Source organism: Pseudoliparis swirei, chromosome 4 (assembly GCF_029220125.1).
Source record: "Pseudoliparis swirei isolate HS2019 ecotype Mariana Trench chromosome 4, NWPU_hadal_v1, whole genome shotgun sequence".
Taxonomy (NCBI): Eukaryota; Metazoa; Chordata; class Actinopteri; order Perciformes; family Liparidae; genus Pseudoliparis; species Pseudoliparis swirei.
In genome coordinates, this window is record NC_079391.1 from 23,747,758 (window position 1) to 23,766,495 (window position 18,738).

Consider the following 18,738-nt stretch of genomic DNA (forward strand, 5'->3'; position numbering starts at 1 on the left):
GTGACCTTTATCAAATGGAATAACATAGGATCCCAAAAAAGCTTACCCGTGACATTGATGTAGACCGTGGTGAAGGCCGCCAGTGGTACAGCGGCGACATTCTGCGCTCGAACCCGCAGCATGAAGTTCCTGGCCGTCTCGTAGTCCAGGGGCTCCGCCACAAGGATAGAGGCGGAGCCGTCTTCTCGGTTGGGGGTTAAGTAGAAGCGAACTGGCATGTTGGTCTCGGGGACCATGCCGTCCTCCAGGTTGTAAGTCACCCTGGGATCCCCAAGCGGGGAGGTGGCTTTGATGGTCTGTTTGCAGAAGGAGAATCCAAGGTCACGTTTACATATCACATGATATCTCGCTGATGTTATGGTAAATGGACTGTACTTGTAGAGCGCTTTTCTACTCAAAGCACTTTAAAACTACATCATCATTCACACACTGATGACAGGGGCTGCCATGCAAGGAGCCTCCTGCCCATCAGGACTAAGTAACATTCACACAACACAGGAATAGCCTGCGGGGGCAAAACAGGGGTTAAATATATTACCCAAGGACACAACGACATGGACGACAAGTAGATTGAACCGCCGATCCTCTGATTAAAGGACGCCCCTGCTCTGCTACTGAGACACAGTCGCCTGAACAGGTGGGACTTTGAACTATGGACCAGAACCAGTTGTTGCAGATGGCGTGATGCAATAACTCTGACCTCCTGGGATGTGTCCTATTAGGCAAATTACTTCATGTAGATCTACATTTACTCACTTTTTGAATACATGTAGTCACGCATTATCACTTTCTGGTGGAAGTGAGAGATGACCAACAGAACCACATTGAAAACGGAGAGTAAGTTGCAATTGACAGCAGTTTTACATGTTTCCAATTATCTTTTTGGAGTGCGGGGAAAACATATCCAGAATGCCGCCAATGATCCCGAGGAGAGGAACAGAAGCGAGGACAGCAGCTGCTGAGCTTTAATTGAAGTGTGCATTCTAAATGGCAGAAAATGATTCGCACAATGGAAAAAAAAGTGTTTTATGGCATAATAATGAACACTCAAATATTAAGGCAGTCAGTTCTAAACTGTTGGAATAGACAACAACCCCGCTGGGATCAAACGGAAACACATTCTGCTTTCTCTCTAAACTAATTAAGGAGAGGTCATTCACAGCTGATGCCACACACGCCCCAATTAAAATACAAAAATGACTTCTCGGATGTGGTGCGGCTTGCTCACAAGTGAACTGGCCGTATACATTCAACCTGCGAATCGTTACCATTCTAATGATGAGACAACTGGCGAACATGTCCGACTGGTCCATGCAGCCTTGCACAAAAGCCAAATCGCACCACCAACTCGATTAATACGCCGTACTGTGGGGTCGGCACTCTGTCTCCTTCCCTAACAGCTCATCCTACACAGGCAGTAACATGTACTCACAGAGTTCTCATCTGAAGCACTCTCCTCTGTCTTTCCATTCCCATCTCTCGGTTTTAAATATTCATCAGCAACTTTAATGGACTTAATTGCTTTGAAGAGATCCTTTGACGATGTCGTTGATTCGTTCAAACCGTGTAGTGGCATGAAAGGGCAATATAAGAAATCAACGGCACTTTACTGGATACATCATAACTAAAAAGGTCATGCATTTATCAATGGAATTGAGGTTGTTTCTGAATGACTGCAGTTTTCTATACGGGTGTGGTTGCTAAACCTGTAGCTCGCTCATCACTGACTGAGATGTACTGAACGTTTGATATTTAAAATTAAATGAACTGGAAGGAAAGATTACAGCCCTTGTTATGTTGATGGTCCAATCAGTGTTTGCAGTGAACGTAGTCCATCGAAAGGGTAAATTCCCCAGTGTGTGCTGTATTAAATGCACCAGACGTAGTTCTGCCTGCAATCAGCGCCGTCAAATGGTTGTATCTATGACGAGACTGTTCCTGACTGAAGTATTAAAATGTGAATGCATATCTGCATGCATACACTTGTATGTATAGAAAGATGCTTGTTTAGTGTTGTTCCTGTGCCTTTAATCGATTCTTTATTTGCTGCATAGTTTATGCACGAGAATAATATTCATGTTTTATTAGTATTGCTTTGTCTTTTACATGTTCTTTGTGCGTCTGCGTCCCCGTCCCCCCACCCAACGTACCACGATGGCTGTGTCTCGGACGGTGTTTTCTGGTATGACCATGCTGTAGCTGTCCTTGTCCCACTGTGGAGGCTGGTTCTTCACGTTGGTAATGGTGACGGCCAGCTCCACCGAACTGCTCCTGTTCCCACCGTCAGTAGCCACAATTTCCCTGGTGATGTAGGTCCTCTGTAGATAAAAAAATACTTTAAAAGTCCACACAGATGAAGAGGGGAGATGATGACTTGATGGTGTGCTATTGTTTTGCAGATCAGCGACACAGTGATAATTATAGCTTCCTTAGACACTGATAAACATTATGAATCGAGATCACACAGATTCCAGCGAGTGATCCATTTTTTTCTTTACGTCCGTACAGAGATTTGCATAGCCAACTGGGGAACAGCAGCGTTATTTAACCCTTAAAATAACAATTATCTTACGCCTCTGCAATCAGGGAAAACCATCTGTTTAGTGATGGAAGAAAAGAACGTAACTGAGAGTCTGCACTCCCAGCATGGGTTAACTGGCCTATGCCGGAGAACAACAATAAAAAAAATGTCCACCCAATTTTGTTCATAGCCTTCTTCTTTCAGTAACATGTGATGAAAGGTTCTTCACAAATTACGCCACTTTAGAGGCATTTCAGATTCATTAAAGTTAAATAATTGCTTTTTATAAAGCCAGTTTTTCACTTTTGTTGTTTTGTTTAAAAATTAAATATTTACTCTGTGCAATTAACACACTGGCACTGTGCCCTGTGTTGGTTTAGGATGCAAGGTGCTGAGGAGGGGGGGCGTGATCATTGAGACACAGACTTCTTTTGCAAACAATACGTAGCAATCTCATTCCATATTGCTTGTTCATGTTCTCACAGAGATTGTTTTTCCCGCTGGTGGTGAAACAAGCGGTTAGAGGCAGCGAGATAAGGACAGTATCAGCAATGTTATTTTTAACGATGCCAAAGAAAAGGCAGTGAAGACATTATCACATATTCAGTCTGCTACTTTGCCACTGGACTCTTTCCACCTCATTCACAGCAATAAAGTACTTGACTGCAAATATACTTGCTTTTCTGGCCTTGTATCGGTAGAGTGGCATGTTGTTTTAGTCGCAATCTGAAAGTGCATCGCTACAATGTCAGTCGCTCATAAACTTGCTAAATATAACTGCTATAGTGGAAACGCACAACATATGATGGAAGTTTTTCAATTGCAAGCTGAAACTTTCTCTTTGGTTTGGTATCATCCGTTTGAACACGGTTTAGTGTGTACCTGGGAAATGGGCTGGTTGACATACACCCAGCCCGTCATGGGGTTGACCCTGAGATACTCTGGCTGTTCGCTGGACATGGAGTACGTGATGGCTGCGTTGGTGCCAAAGTCATCGTCATGGGCCGCCACCCGCAAGAAGCTCGTCCCGATCATTGTGTCCTCGCGAAGGAAGTCTGTTGGGGTAGAAAAAGAAGGTGTGATTTATGCCTCGGTCATTGTGAGATTCGTCAGTAAATTACTTTCACTCTAATATCGACTCACACTCATATCGGATGTTCTCAAACTTGGGACTGTTGTCGTTATGGTCCAGGATGAGAATGTTGAGCTGACAAATGCCAATCAGCGGGTCAGCCGCCTGGTCAGTGGCAGTCACCGTCACTGCGTACTCTCGTTGGCGTTCACGATCAAATTTCCTGGCTGTCACAATTACTCCTGGAGACACAGAGATAACTACTTTAATCCGACAGCTTCATTGTACCAAATGACACTTAGTCTCGAGTTCCCAGGGCATTTGCAGTTTAACACTAAAAATGCCTCGAAGCTCTAAAGACAGAAGAGCAGATGATGAGCAGAAGACGAAAGGAAACTGAAGTAATTATAATCAAATCGAAATATAAAGAGAAATATAGTCCATAGTTTAGAAATTAATTTAGACATTGACAATATTTCCTGCCCCACTAACAATTAGAGATGCAGCAATGATGATATCAGATATTGGTCTGCTCCTGACTCAAACAGCTGGGTCAGGTATCGGAAACAAAAGGGAAAGCTTGTATCGGATATATTTGTTTTCCAAAAATACCAATTCTGCAATAAAATATGCTTAGAAAATATAAAAAGTACAACAAATGTCATGACTAAAGCCATAACGCTCTGTGTTATGATCCATTTATCTGCAAAATGTACAACTTTTGTACTTTTAATTAAGTATTAAAACAGATATAAAGCATGTTCGCTTTAAATTGTAGACTTGCAAACTTGTAGACACCCTGCATAGCTTGTTGTACTCTCTTAATTATGAGAGATAGACTGTTTATGTCTGTAAAAGTAAGATTGTGTGTGTGTGTGTGGGTGTGGTGTGTGTGTGTATGTGTGTGTGTGTGTGAAAGTACCGGTCTCCGGGTGGATACTGAATGCGGGCACAGTGGAGTATTTGTGCATGAAGCCGTATGTGACCCTGCCATTGGAGCCCTCGTCAGCATCCACAGCGTGAACCTGCAGAACGAACGTTCCCGCTGGTTGGTTCTCCAGGACTGACGTGCTCTCTCGGTACTGCTGACACTGAGGAGAATTAAGGAAAAGAGGAAGAGAAGATCACAGCAGCAAACTTGGATCAGAGCTCCGTTCTATCGAAACTGTAACCAAGAGCATGTGGGAGGTGGAACCCTAATTATTTTAAAAGGACAAGAAAGAGGAAATAAATTAGGGAACCTGGGACCTGCACCATCTCCTTTCATTGATGTGCTACATTTGCCAATGTAGGTTAGACAGTGGTGATGGGTTCAGGGGTCTATCTATTCTATCTCTATCTATCTCAGTATATTGGCATGAAGGATATTGGCAAATGTTGCTCAATATGAAATGAAAACTTCTGATCTTTCGGAACCTGCTTTGTTAGCTTTATCCAAAACTTTATTGGAAGTGGGACGCCATAATTCACAGTAAGGCTTCAGCAGTGTACTAGCAAATAGCCGGAAAGAAAGAAAGAAATATGGCATGAAGCTGAGTAAAACCCTTTGTTGCTGTGCCATGTTTGTAATTTCACAGAATAATATATTGCACAATAAACTGCTGATATATCTCGAACAGGTGTATAGAATGTAGACCACCAAATATTTCAAACAGATGCACAGCTTTTTTTCCAAATTGTGTTCACCTCACCTCGTACCTGTCACCATCCAATTTTTCTATTGAAAAATCTGTGTGAATAATGCCAGTACACAGCTCAGCTGAACGGTTAAATATGTAATTGAAATAATAGAACAAGTGTGAATATAGCAGTGAGCAAAATCTGTTAACAAAACAATTTGCAGGGGTTAGACAAACGGCTCAGATGGAATGGAGACAATAAACAGGGTTGGTGGAAAATACCTGGCATTACAACCAATGGTATAAGAACATCGATTCTTACAATCGATAACAAAAAAACTTGTTTGAATAACTCACATGTGCCAAGACTGGGAAGGGGGTATGCCGGAAATCAGATTCCGTATCACTGGCGTTGTGTTATTTCTATCTCAAAAGTTGTTCTGCTATGAATATATGCCACATAACAGCTTTTTTTTCTTTTTTAATCTGCTGTTGTCTTTAACATAAGGTATTCCCCAGAAAAGAGGGATTCAAAGGACGTCCAACAATGTTAATTTTAATCCTAAAGCAACAACTCTACCCTCCATGTGGTGCTACCGCATGCATTATTTGAGTCATCAGAGATTCATTAGGCTCTTTCAGTTCTTGGTGAACTGCGAGGTGGCTGCTCCGTGTTTGGGTTCTCAAAGATTTTGTCAATCAGCGAACTTGTCAAGACACACGGAGAGCTTCATTACCCTCATTTACACGGTGCCCGAGTCCCCCCCCCCCCCCCCCTTCTCTCTGGTCTCTCATCTTTCGCTCCTCTCTAGTTCTCTTTCTTCCCTTGTGTCACTGGATTGGTGACGCTCATGTGCCCTCATGAATCCCTCAGTACTGCTGCTTGATGTCTTGCTTTGACGTCTAACTCATGACAGTGGAACTCTTTCTTTTATTTTCCATGACTTCCTGCCTCAACAATGCTTTACCTTACTTTGCCCTTTCAACACTTCCATCTGTAATCATCAGAAGCTTTTGGACTTCACATTTAGCTTTAAAGCAACACAATATGGAGGAAGATAAGCAGGTTTGCATGCAGGCATTCACTCATGCAATGAATCAGAGTTCTAACAAATGCTCAGTCAATGTTAAAAGAACCCAGGCGTGTGGCCCGGTCACAATCCGATCAAATACAACAATAAGCCGAAACACAACGAGATGCTGTGATTGATGTACCATGGTCACCAATGCTGTGATTTAAATGGACACAATGTCTGGAAACAGCCACGTCTGGTTTGGTGAACTTAAGATTGCCTCTCTGCTTTTTGCAGATGATGTGCATTTGGCTGGCTTCATCAGACTGTGACCTGCATTGTACGCTTGGATGGTTTGCAGCTGTGTAGCGGTTGGGATGACAGTCGGAGACTCGAAGTCGAACACCATAGGTTTCAAGGAAAAGATCTGGATTGACCAGAAGATCTAAATCCCTACCCTTACCTGTGACCGAAGGAGGATATCGGAGATACAAGAAGATGAAATGAAGTTGCTTCACAGGGAGGGTTCACCCTGAGAGAAGGTGGGAAGGAGTTTGATATCCAACTTTTTTCAGTTCCAATATCGATTCAAATACCTCAGGATATCGGTCCACGAAAATAACCAATGTGATAGCAGTTCTCTTTTGCCCTATTTAAATTATGTAACCTCAAACCATAGCACCCATTGTGATTGTTTTCATCGTAGGGGGCATGAGGCAAAGGACTGCTGTGGCGCCAAATACTAAGAAGTTGGCCGTATGCGACTGGAAAGCGTAACTGATGGCGTAAACGCTGACATGTGTAATGACCCGGATGAAGGCTATGATATTCACTGTGAATTGGTAGCATCTGAACAATCCACACAAAACCCAAATGGGGCTCCAATAGCCGTATGAGCCCACAAGGGTATTGGAGGTTAATACATGTCTGAAGTCTGTGCCGCGGGTAAAATGCAGGATCTGGCTGTACAGGATCTTGCCTCCCATTATTCCTTCATCTCAGTGTGTGCCTTTTGCCCCTTCTGTCTTGGTCAAACGATCCCGCTCTGAGTTTCAGACGGACTATAGTCCTTTATATAAGATTGGGTATCAAAACAAGATTAAGGGCCTTGCTGCTTCAGTATCCTGCTGCTGGCTGCCAGTGACAGAGGAAACACCATCTTACATCGGATGTCTCTACTAACTGAGAAACTAATACTGTGAATCTTCTCAATTTCCTGTTCCAGAACGGCCTTTTCCCCTCAGTTCCGTTGTCCAATTTTTCCCACGGAAAGAAAGAAATTAATCACAGACTTGGAGTATGACGCCAGCAGGAGATCCTGAGAGAGAGACTCAAGCATCCAGGTCACATGAAACACTGTCGACTAGGAATCCCTCTCCTCTTCATCTTCTCTCTTTTCTCTTGGCTCTCATCTTGTCAACCATCCCTCCGTGTCTTCTTGCTACTAGCTAAAGCCAAAAGAGAAACACTCGGCGCTCGCTCTCTCCTGGGCGAGAGCGAGCGCCAGGGGTCTACTCGACAAACAGGCGCTCCTAATCTTGGCTTGCGCTACCACAAGGGCCATGAAAAGTCACCTTGTTTCAAACGGAGACGTGAAAAAAAGGGTGGAGATGTAGCGCTTCCAGAGCTGGCCGGCCGGGATTTCTCCCACATCCCTCAAAGCTTTAATTAAAAAGGCAGAGATGATGTCCGACAGACAAAGAGAGGGAGCCACAAGAGTGATGGGTGAGAGATACATGGGAGAGATAGAGATGGGAAAAGGTCCAGAAAAAGGCTGAGTGAGAAGTCATTGAGATGCATTAAGGAGACCACGCAGAGCAATAAATGGCGCGGCAAGTTAGGGGAGCAGACGCTTGCAACACTGCTTCAAACACGAGTAGACAACGAGCAACACAAAAAGAGATTTCATGATGCAGGTACGCCATTGTTTTTCTTACCTTCTTAAAGACGGGCTTGTTGTTGTTCACGTCGTCCACCCCCACGATGACGAGGGCTGTGGAGGACAAAGCATGCGATCCGCCTGAGGCATTGTCGTCCGCCGCTGTGACATTGAGGACGTATTCCACGCCCTGGAGGTGAGGGGGCGGGCTGGAGCGCAGTCGGATCAAACCTGCAAAAAGACATGAGGAGAACACGCACACTCAGTCAGCTGTTCAAGAAGGAACCTGCAGTCCATATGCCCGTCTTTTAAGTTTGAGATGAACAGGAGCTGTCAGCAAGGTGTTTGTAGCGGTAACATGTTTCCTTTTCTGGATTCTAAGGAGAGAGACTTGCAAAAGCTTATGAAAATTCCATAGGTAATACAAATACTTTACCAGTTTTGGTAACAGAGCCATTGCATTGCATGGGTAGCTCACCACTTATCAGGACACAGAAGATTGCCATGTCAAAATCTTGTTATTCATGTCCTGAACTGTTTGCTTTGGTCTTTCAATTACATTTTTCCAAAAATGATAAAATCAAATATGCAATATCTGGTAAGAATTTTAGTTTAAAACATGATTTGTGCTGACAGCTCAAGTAAACTATATGCTGACACCACATATCAAGAGCATCAGATAACAGTCGCCTGTTCTAACCTGGTCTAGGTTTGTGTATTGTTGCCCTGCTGTTAGTTAGTTGGCATTTAGCTCTGATAGCTCTTGATAACTGATGTAAAGATTTACATCATATGGGTCGTTCCATCCCTGGATCCTCTTGTTTATACGCTAAGTAGTCTCACATTGTTAGCCCTACACCCACAGCGCTGGGTCAGTGCTAAAGAAAAGAGACAGATGTTATCCTTTAAGGAAAAGCCATATATACTTTTATATCTGAATCAATAAGTGCTATCAAGATAGCAGTAATGACATCTCACATGACAATCATGTACAAAAGGTTCAGCCCCAATCAAGTGTAGTATTTGAGCACCTCTGATATTCATCAAACTAAACCAGCAAGCTTATTATATGCGAGATTCTCGTACAATCCTTCTGGATAAATCCCGTCAATTTAAGTGACGGCCTCAAACACATTCATTTGTGCAGCTCATACCTCACAAAGGCGAGAACAAATATAAAAGGGAAAAAAAGAGTGTCTCTTTCTTTAGCAAGAAAGATTCAATTCAATTCAGTTTATTTTATGTAACCCAATATCACAAATTACGAATTTGCCTCAGTGGGCTTTACAATCTGTAAAAATAAAGATGGAGCAAACAAAATCACAGATGTTTCTGTGACCCTGTTAAAACCTGCTGTTAACACACGTCTCATGATCCGATGTGGACAGCTCTAAATATGTCCACACACCTGGCATTAGAATGCGTCTCCACATGCGTCTCAGGTGACCACTTGTGCTCTGATCTCACTTTCCTGCTCTGTATGCAAATAAACACTTCCTGGGCCGTGTCTGCTGGAAATTAAACAGAGAAGAAATCCAAAGAACCCAAGATGTTTGACACACTTGTAATGTGTCTGGCTCCCTGTTTGTTTTATAATTGCTTCCAGGATTTTTAGGATAACTTTTAAAGCACGCCTGAGTCTGGGAAATGTTGACCCCATATGAGCCAATGGCTCGCAGAATCCGTTTTCTCATCAAATCACTTCAAAAAACATTTTTTACAGACTTTCAAGTGATGATGTCCATTCTTTTCCTTATTATAATAATAATAATTCATCCTAATGAATTGATTGGTTTTATTGTTTCATCTACTGTACTGTGTTGTATATATATACAGTATATATCATTAGCTTTACCAAGCCACATGTTGCCTCTTACTGGAATAATCAGACTTAATTTTAGAGACACGTATTATTATATTAGATCTAGTGAACTTATTGTAAGATATGAACGGTTCTCCACAAATGCCAGAAAATGACCACTTTATGTCTCAAACCATGGAAATGAAAACACCAACTGTTGGACTGTTGGAGATCTATTAGCTTTGTGAGTTGACGGAGGATTCCTGACACCGTGAGGGCATAACATCTATAAAATGAAGTGAGGTCATAAGCAACACAATCAACATGGAAAACCAGAGTGAAGTGAGAGTAAGGTTGAAAAATAACCCGGATTGTCCATCACACTGTCTGAGAGAGAGAGAGAGGACATACACTTTCTTATGAGTGTTTTTAGCTTTGAGAGAGATTTCATTCATTATGTCTACACAACATATGAATAGTTAAATTGATTGGTTTTCCCTTTTAGTGCCATCATTCTGGCATTCCATTTCATCCTCTTCATCTCCTTCTCCCTCTCTCTCACCCAGTCCGATGTAGGCGGCTCAACTGCATCCCACTCTCTGCATTGAATGATTCGCCTCCGCTCTCTATTCATCTCGCCCTTCAGTGCTCTGTTCACTTTGTACGTGTGCTTGTGTGAAAATGCGTGTGTGTGTGGGCTAAAAGTGCGGACACACTTATTACACCCTCCTTATCTTCAGAGGCAGGGGGGCTTCTACACAAGAACTGGAATCGAAAACACTCGCACGCGTATCACAGATACATGTGCCTGTGTTCACTTTTTATCCTTCTATCACTGTTTGCCAGACCAAAGCAACTGATTAGACAGATAGCAGCCAAACGCTGTATGAATTTCTTAGTGGTTTTCGGGGGGGGGGGGGGGGGGGGCAATGCTTCCTGAGTGCGGGCCAACGACTTACAGAGTATTGATTTGAAGATGAGTCTTGGTAAATGATGGACAAAAGAAACGGGACAAAGCAAAGCGGAAAATTGCTATTCTACTCCAGTTAATGCTATACAAGCTCATCATTTTTTAGCTGCACATGTACAGTATTCCTTTCTGTCTGCCTATACGTGTGTGTGTGTGTGTGTGTGTGTGTGTGTGTGTGTGTGTGTGTGTGGTTGCACAAGAGATGGACGATTGCCATGGAGGGGGTGTGTGCCTCGAGGTGTTTGTCACAATGGCTGATTCTCTGGCACTACCGTCCATGGTTAAGGGAATACGTGCATGCGTACAAGACATAAAAATAGACAGGCGAGAGAGAGGGAAGGATGATTTTAATTTACAGTCTTAGAGGTGTAATAGGGGGAAGCTTTGCATCAAGAAAAGTCGCTGGCACTTTTAAATGCATAAACACACACACACACAGGGTGACATACATACACAGGTGCAAAGTAAAGTTTATATTCAGAAAAACGCTGCTGCAGAGGTTGATGCAGAGTACAATAAAGTCGGACAGTGTATTTGAATTATTATTTCCTCAGGACAGACTACAGCCAGCCAGCACTCCATGTGCAGAGAAATCTGAAGGGATGTTTTGCAAAAGCTTGTGTGTATATTATTAATATGTACGGCCTATTTTTTCCTCCCAGTGTTATGTTAGTCGAACAACACAATGCCCTTTCTGTTCAGGGAATCCGGATTCTGAAGTCAAACACAAATCCACCACATGAATGCCTTTAATTGGACCTCCTCTGGACAGACAGTGGCATTCTTTAAAACTCAAACACCCGCAAAAAGTTAGGGCAGCGTATTTAAATATTCTGGGATGTTTGTCAGAGAATTGTGATACTTGTAATCATGCATCTGGGACACACATATGAAGCAGGTGGAAAGATCTGTAAATCCCTTGGAGGAAAGTTTCACATTAAATTATGGAGTATCACAGTGTCTTGCTTTGTGCATTCGTTTTTTACCAGGCCCACATTGTTGCAATGTCAAGCTAACAAGAAATCTGGCTTAACAGACCCTGATCAAGATCTATTTCTAGTCCCTTTCCTCCCATCTGAGGTGAACTAGATAATGTACAGAATCTAATATTCCCATGTGGTTCATCAATAAAATGTAAACACGTGCATTTATAAAACTCAGTAAGCTAACTTTGGAGCCTCGACCAGTTGTTTATTGCAGATGTTGCCGAACCTCCTGGAAACCATCAATACATTGCAATACAGAAAAACCTGAAGCAAGCCAAAGCTGGAACCTTCAGCGCTTGTGTTTTCAAAATATATTAAATAAAGCTCAGGATTCTCCTGCTCGTCAGCCGTAAGATGATCGAGCTGCTCACCATTTAAATATGCATTCACTTAACACAACAGCCTTTTAATTGTATTTTAAATGTATATGTATCTACACTGTAAAATGTAATAGTAAAGTTTAGTTAAAAAAATTAGTGAGCTTTACTCATTTCTGCTTACTTTGTTGACCTTACTTTAAGAAACTTAGTCAAGAACACTTTTTGGTAAGTACAGTTATTAAACTTATTATCTCAAGTAAGCTGTACTTTAAAAAAATGAGTGAGGCGGACTCGGAAGAAACTCGGACGCACTCGGCAGCACTCGGCTCGAATAGATAGATAGATAGATAGATATATACTTTATTAATCCCCAAGGGGAAATTTGTCGTGACAGTAGCAGCAACACACAAGAATAAAAACAAAACACAAAATATAAGAAACAGGGATGAAAGATATAGAAGTATACAAGTAAAATAAAAGTAAAATACAAACTAAATATATATGTAAATAAATATACAACACACATGCATACACAACACACAACAACACTGACAGATCAAATACAAAAAGATTAAATATAGACAGAGTGCAAAAAGCAAAGTGTGTGTATGAGTGCAGAGCAAATGAAAATGAAATGTGTGTGTATGTGTGTAGTGCAAACAAATGAGATGTGTGAAGTGCAGATCAACACTATGATCTGGCAAGAGGTGAACTGTTATAGAGCCTCATAGCCGCCGGCAGGAATGTTCTCCTGTATGCGCTCCTGTATGCGCAGTCGACCACTGAAGACGTTCTTTGCTCGAGAGGGATTAGCGGCAGCGAGAAGGCAGTGCAGGTGTGCGAGTTACTTTCAGGTAAGTTTCAGCGTCTCAATAACGTTTTGCCGTTCATGTCCTTAGTAAACATCGTCGTATCTTCGCCATATTGTTCATATGTATATTTGTAGTTGAATGTTAACTTTACGAAGCGTTTAATGTAAGCTAGCTCGACCGTCAAAACAAACGAGTCACAATGTTAATGGCGGACATCGTCGTGGCTGTCTCACTCGTGTGCATTAACGCAGCACTACGGGAGTCACACAACGCTACTGTCACTGAGTTAAGAGTGAATGCAATGTCAGGTTGAATGTAACTATAATGTAATAGTACTACTTTATAGACATGCGGAGTGATACGAAGGCATGTGTGATCAGAGGGGGGGCGTGTACAGTCGTCAGTCCGCTCTTGGAGTTACCCGAATCCAGTCAGTCACGGTGTTATGTATGGTTAAGCTAATAAAGATACTTGGAGATACAACGGGCTCAAAACCCTATTATTCCATAACACTACAGTAACGAGGAATAATTCAACCACAACCGTATGATGGAGAACTTCTCGGCCACAGCGAATGTGGTACAACGTTTTTTTAATTTTTTACTTGAACATCATTTCTTATTTTGTGATATTTAATGGAAATGACATCCATTATAACCAATAGCAAGTTTGAAACTAAGCTCCCTGCCAACCTCCCTACAGACTATTTATGACTTCAATCTATCTATCTATCTATATCTAGGATAAGCATTTGTAATCATATTTGTCTGTGAACTCTTCCATTAAACTGATGGCTTTTTAGCCGTAAAAATGCATCTTGACGAGGAGTTATTTGCAGTTTGACTAATTGCTTTTGTTGTTTCTTTTGTAGGCTTTGAAAAACCTGGCAATGAATTGTAAGTATTGCTTATTTTCTTCTACACACTACTGCATAACACATGGAAGCGTTGCCAGATTGAGTCCATGTCTTCACAGAGTGTCTCCTGTGACGACCATGAAGGGCTGATGAGGGGAGCTGATGTAATCTGTTCAATCTAGAAGCCACTAGTTTTCTGCCCAGTGTGATGTAGTATGTTGTAATGTGTTTACTGTAGGTCTAATATGACTAAATATTAATTTATTTCTCTTTCCGTTAGATTCTGGCTGAGTTCTGTCGCTTATCAAGCAAAAATTTGAGTTGCAATCAGAGTTCTTCAAAGATCTCGACAAATATACTCCTCGCTTCCTGGAGAAGTTCAAAACCCAGAGGGGGAAAGTGTCGGACAGAAACTTGAATATCTGCAACAAGTCACACCTGGGGTAAGTTTCTCAAGCAGTCATTTTTCTTTATGTGGTTAATAAAGTAGTGTCACAGCATTGCATGCAGAGCTGTCAAATGATTGTCCTTTAACACTTGTGAATTGTGTGTGTTTAAAATATTTTTTTAGAGTACAGATGTGACTGGGAGGTGAACAGCAGTCCTCCGTGGCTCTCCCGTCATCCTTGGAGATGACAACGCAGACTTCTTCAAGAATTTGTAAGTAGACTTTAGTCAAAATTATTTAATTCCACACCACAGGATGCCCAATCTATCTCATGTGTTCTGCCTGTTAATCTCTTGGTATTGGCTACTTCTCTTCCAATCAGTGCTTCTACTTTTTGATTCACTTATCCCTGATTGGGGCCCTTTTAGTGGGATCTCCCGTCTTTCCAGTCGGGTCCAGTTGCAGCTCTCTAGTCGCCCCATTCAAAACCCAAAGGCCTTCAAAATAAAAAATTACAAATCATATCACACCTAAATGGGTTTCTGTACACCTTCACATGTCTGCATGATGGTAGAGGGGTTCTACTAATATCTCCTGTTACCAAAAAAGGGTTTTCACTTGTAACATTATCGCTATTTCTTTGTTGCTTTTGGGCAATATGCTCGCTCTACTGCCACAGGAGGTTCAGGAGCAGCCAATATGATGCAGGTGTGACGGCTGAAGACGGTAGGTACCTGTTCAGCCTCCTGTGGTAGGAGCACATTTCCCAGAAGCAGCAGTGACAAAGAAATGTGGATGTTTACCACGAATATGGTTGGTTGCCCACATATTAAACATTGGTCTTTCTTTATTGAAGGTGTGAGTTTAGGATGGCATGAAGCTTCGACTTGACCCTATGGAAACAGCAGAAGCTACGAACGGGTCCTGATCGGGGTGTGTTGTGATGCAACTGCATCGACCTGTTCTCAGGCCCTTCTACATTCTGTTTTTTACATTTGCTCTATTATTGTTGTTCCATTCAAATATCCCTATTTGTAAATATGATAATTCATATTCTTTATTATTAGCTTTTGCAATCATTCAGTGAATCACATGATCAATGAATTAATCATCGCACTCACTCCTGAGCATCTTTCACTTGATTATCTAATAATATCAGAATCCAAGTAACCATTGTGTGTTCTACCATAGAAATGCAACGTGAAATTTGACATGTAATTGTGTTTTTTATGCTGCTCTTGTTATTAGGACTCTGATGACCTTCTGGACGTGTCCCACGCCTCCATTGGGACCCTGACGGTGCTGAAGACATTGTGGCCTCCTCACTCGCTGGACCTGGAGTCTACAACTACTGCCATCGTTTTGGGAGGAACAGTCGTGATGGGTGACCGTGATAATCTTCCCTGTGCCGTGTGGCTACTGTTCGGACTTATTTACCCCTGAATTTGGAGTATCCTCAACGAGTGAGGAACACCTTCTGAATTTATTCATAGAGTGCTTCTCACTTGGACCAAAAACCCTAAAATACAATCACTCAAATATCTACTGATGCCATAAGGGACTGTGTTCATGATGTGCAGTCAGGCCCGAGAACTTCACCCTTCTATCTCCAATTGAACTCTTTTCTAGAAAATGTCTGTTTTTGTTGTTTTTCTCTCGTGAAATTTAGCAAATGCCGAAAACGCTGTGTTCATCATATATCTGCGTTACAAAACCTAATCTGGCAACATGTTCAGCGTTTTAAGCACGTTGTTTGAGTTTTAAAACATGTGTTTTTCTTCTAAATAAACGTTGTCTTCCATTGTAACTGTTCTCCTTCTTTTGTTTCAACAACTTACAGTTTTTAGTTCATCTTACTTGATCATTTTAAGGCAATCGGTTTCCTCACTATTTCTAAGTAATGGAATCTCATTGACTAGTAAAGTTAACTAGTCCTTATTAGTCCTGTTTACTTAATATAACTTGGATCTTTTAAGTTGTCTTTTTTAAGTTAACCTAGTAACTAATAATTGTTAAGTTAACTATACTAATGTTTACTGCAATTACATGAGTTGCCTAAACTTAGTTTCTTTTAGCTTTAAGAACTTAAAATTATTGAGCTACTTTACTTAGAAATGTTGAGGCAATCGGTTTCCTCACCTTTTCAAGTAAAGTCAACTTATTACATACTTAAAGATTTGTAAGTAACCTTCACTGTATCTTTTAAGTTGTCTGAACTGACATATTATGAGTTGACTTAACTTATGTTTACTCCAATTACATCAGTTGCCGAAACTCATTTATTTTTAGTTTTAAGAACTTAAAATTATTGAGCTACTTTACTTAGACATTTTGAGGCAATCGGTTTCCTCAACTTTTTCATGTAAAGTCAACTTATTACATGATTCAAGATTTTAAGTTACCTTCACTCGTATCTTTTAAGTTGTCTGAAATGACATATTATGAGTTGACTGAACTTATGTTTACTCCAATTACATCAGTTGCCAAAACTCATTTATTTTTAGTTTTAAGAACTTAAAATTATTGAGCTACTTTACTTAGAAAATTTGAGGCAATCGGTTTCCTCACCTTTTTCAAGTAAAGTTAACTTATTACATTTTACAGTGTATATATATATATATAGATACAAATTTAAACAACGTTTTTTGTTTTCAAACTAAATATTTACTATATATGTTAGTCTGTATTTCAAGAAAATTTTTCAAAAGAAGAACAGAATATGCCCTATTATAAAACTGAAAACGGCAGTATTTTTCCAAAGTGTAAGGTGGGTAGTGTTGGAGTTGGACAGCGACACACCACCTGGACGACACTCACTGGAAGAAAATAGCGGTAGACTTCTACGTTACATTTATTAGCGTTTTATTCAGAAATCAGGATACAAGTAGACATCATGCATGGACCCCCCTCCTCAGCTGGGACCAGTGGCCCCAGCGCTGGAGAGAAGACGCTGGTTCAGAGTGTGCAGCCATTTTAAATAGCCGAAAGGACCAGTTCTGATTGGTCAGGAGATAAGGGGGTGGGGTTTTCTCATTGGCTCTTGTTCCTCTGCTTCCGCCGTTGTCGCTCCTTCATTGGTTCTTCTCGTCTGCCAATGAGTGCATATGTTGTGAAAAAGAGTGTGGGAAGAAAGATGGAATTCACATGTAGCTTCCTTTGTCTGAGCTGGGGAGTTTCCTAAGATAATCTTATCTCTTCCGAGGTGGGATGCGCTGGAGGTCATTTGTCAAAAGGGGCCCTTCACGTGTGTGTGTGTGTGGGTCGGAGAAAGGCCATGTGTGTGTGTGTGTGTGCGTGTCAGAGAGGGGTCAGTGAGTGCCTCAAGTGTCTAAAGGAGAATAATGGCCACATCTGGACCCTTCCTTATCTATCGGTCCAGTGAGGTAAATGCCTTCCCCTGCTCTGAGAGTATAGAGAGTATGTGATCACCTCCGGAATGTGTGGATGCGGAGGAGGGGGGCTCACAAAACCTCACCAAGTGTCACTGTTATCTTTCTTTAGATCAGTCAGGCGCCAGAGTGCTCTGCTGGAGATTTTAACTTCCATTCAGTGTTTTCCATCTTACACATAATATTTATGCAAACAATACTAGGCTGTGCCAAGCTAAAATATATATTCTTTACAGTAGCTCTTAAGTGTTTTCCTGAGTGTCCATTGGTTAGTTTCACACAAAATATTGACGGACACACGATTCCACAAATTACATTGAAGGGCGGAGCTTGTCACAAACATCACACGGCACGTCCAAGCTCTTGGCTCGCTGTGTGAATCACTTCCGATCTTGTGAGAAGAAGGACACCGATACAGATTACGGCAACATCCGAATCATATTTCTGTGCCGTTTCACCACGGATATATGAGCATAACCGTCGCGTAAACACCGTAGGATATGTGACTTCTCGTTCCACACGGAGAACGAACAGTGGTCTCCCGGCTGAAAGATCGGCATTGGTCTATCCCCCTCCCGCCTTTTGTGGGTTTGTTCATTATCACGTGGATAAAACGCAAAATACATCTGTGGGATAATCTACGAAATATGGTGCATGATTTTCCGCAGGTATAGCGAAGAACACTGGATGAGAGCAGCCTGAGCACGGGCCAACGGGAAACCTATTCATCTTGGAGTGGATCCAAATTCTGGGGCATATTTTGATGAGTTTTCACTTTTGTTAACAAGATAGGACATTTGGCTTTGGTGGAGGTCTAACTTCTCCAAGCGCTTTTTATAGTTTGATGTAGTTGATGTGTTACCTTGAGTATACACACATGTTTTTTAACAATACTTTAATGGAATGTTTTATTTTACAGGGAAATTTAGCAAGAAAGTAAAGGGCTGTGGGTAAAAGATACCCAGTCCTAATCAAACTGGGTATGTTGGGATTTTGTTGAATGCCATGTACATTCAACAGAACAGAGACTCAGTGGAGAGCCGGTTCGTCCTTCAATCAGAGGTTTGACGGTTCGATCTCCGGCTCCGCTAGCCCATGTCGATGTGTCCTTG

General features: G+C 41.7%; 1 protein-coding gene and 1 long non-coding RNA gene across 6 annotated transcripts in view; one reads left to right on the forward strand and one right to left on the reverse strand.

Moving 5' to 3' along the window:
* Positions 1-18,738, reverse strand: part of si:ch211-186j3.6 (neural-cadherin) — a 327,506-nt gene that overhangs the window by 154,526 nt on the left and 154,242 nt on the right. Inside the window, exons 8-13 of the mRNA XM_056412797.1 lie at positions 8,163-8,335; positions 4,516-4,684; positions 3,665-3,835; positions 3,404-3,576; positions 2,151-2,318; positions 47-296 (exon numbers count right to left, since the gene is read on the reverse strand). Coding sequence (XP_056268772.1) covers positions 47-296; positions 2,151-2,318; positions 3,404-3,576; positions 3,665-3,835; positions 4,516-4,684; positions 8,163-8,335 — 1,104 coding nt within the window. The remainder of the gene's footprint in view (positions 1-46; positions 297-2,150; positions 2,319-3,403; positions 3,577-3,664; positions 3,836-4,515; positions 4,685-8,162; positions 8,336-18,738) is intronic.
* On the forward strand, positions 12,983-16,044 carry LOC130192264 (uncharacterized). 5 transcript variants are annotated; one of them, XR_008831361.1, is made up of 6 exons: positions 12,994-13,035; positions 13,865-13,889; positions 14,130-14,292; positions 14,421-14,509; positions 15,094-15,170; positions 15,486-16,044. It is a non-coding gene; the product is annotated as an uncharacterized LOC130192264 (long non-coding RNA). The 5 variants fall into 5 exon arrangements; XR_008831362.1 differs by lacking the exon at positions 15,094-15,170 and adding an exon at positions 14,917-15,050 and having other exon boundaries at positions 12,983-13,035; positions 13,865-14,292; XR_008831358.1 differs by having other exon boundaries at positions 12,983-13,035; positions 13,865-14,292.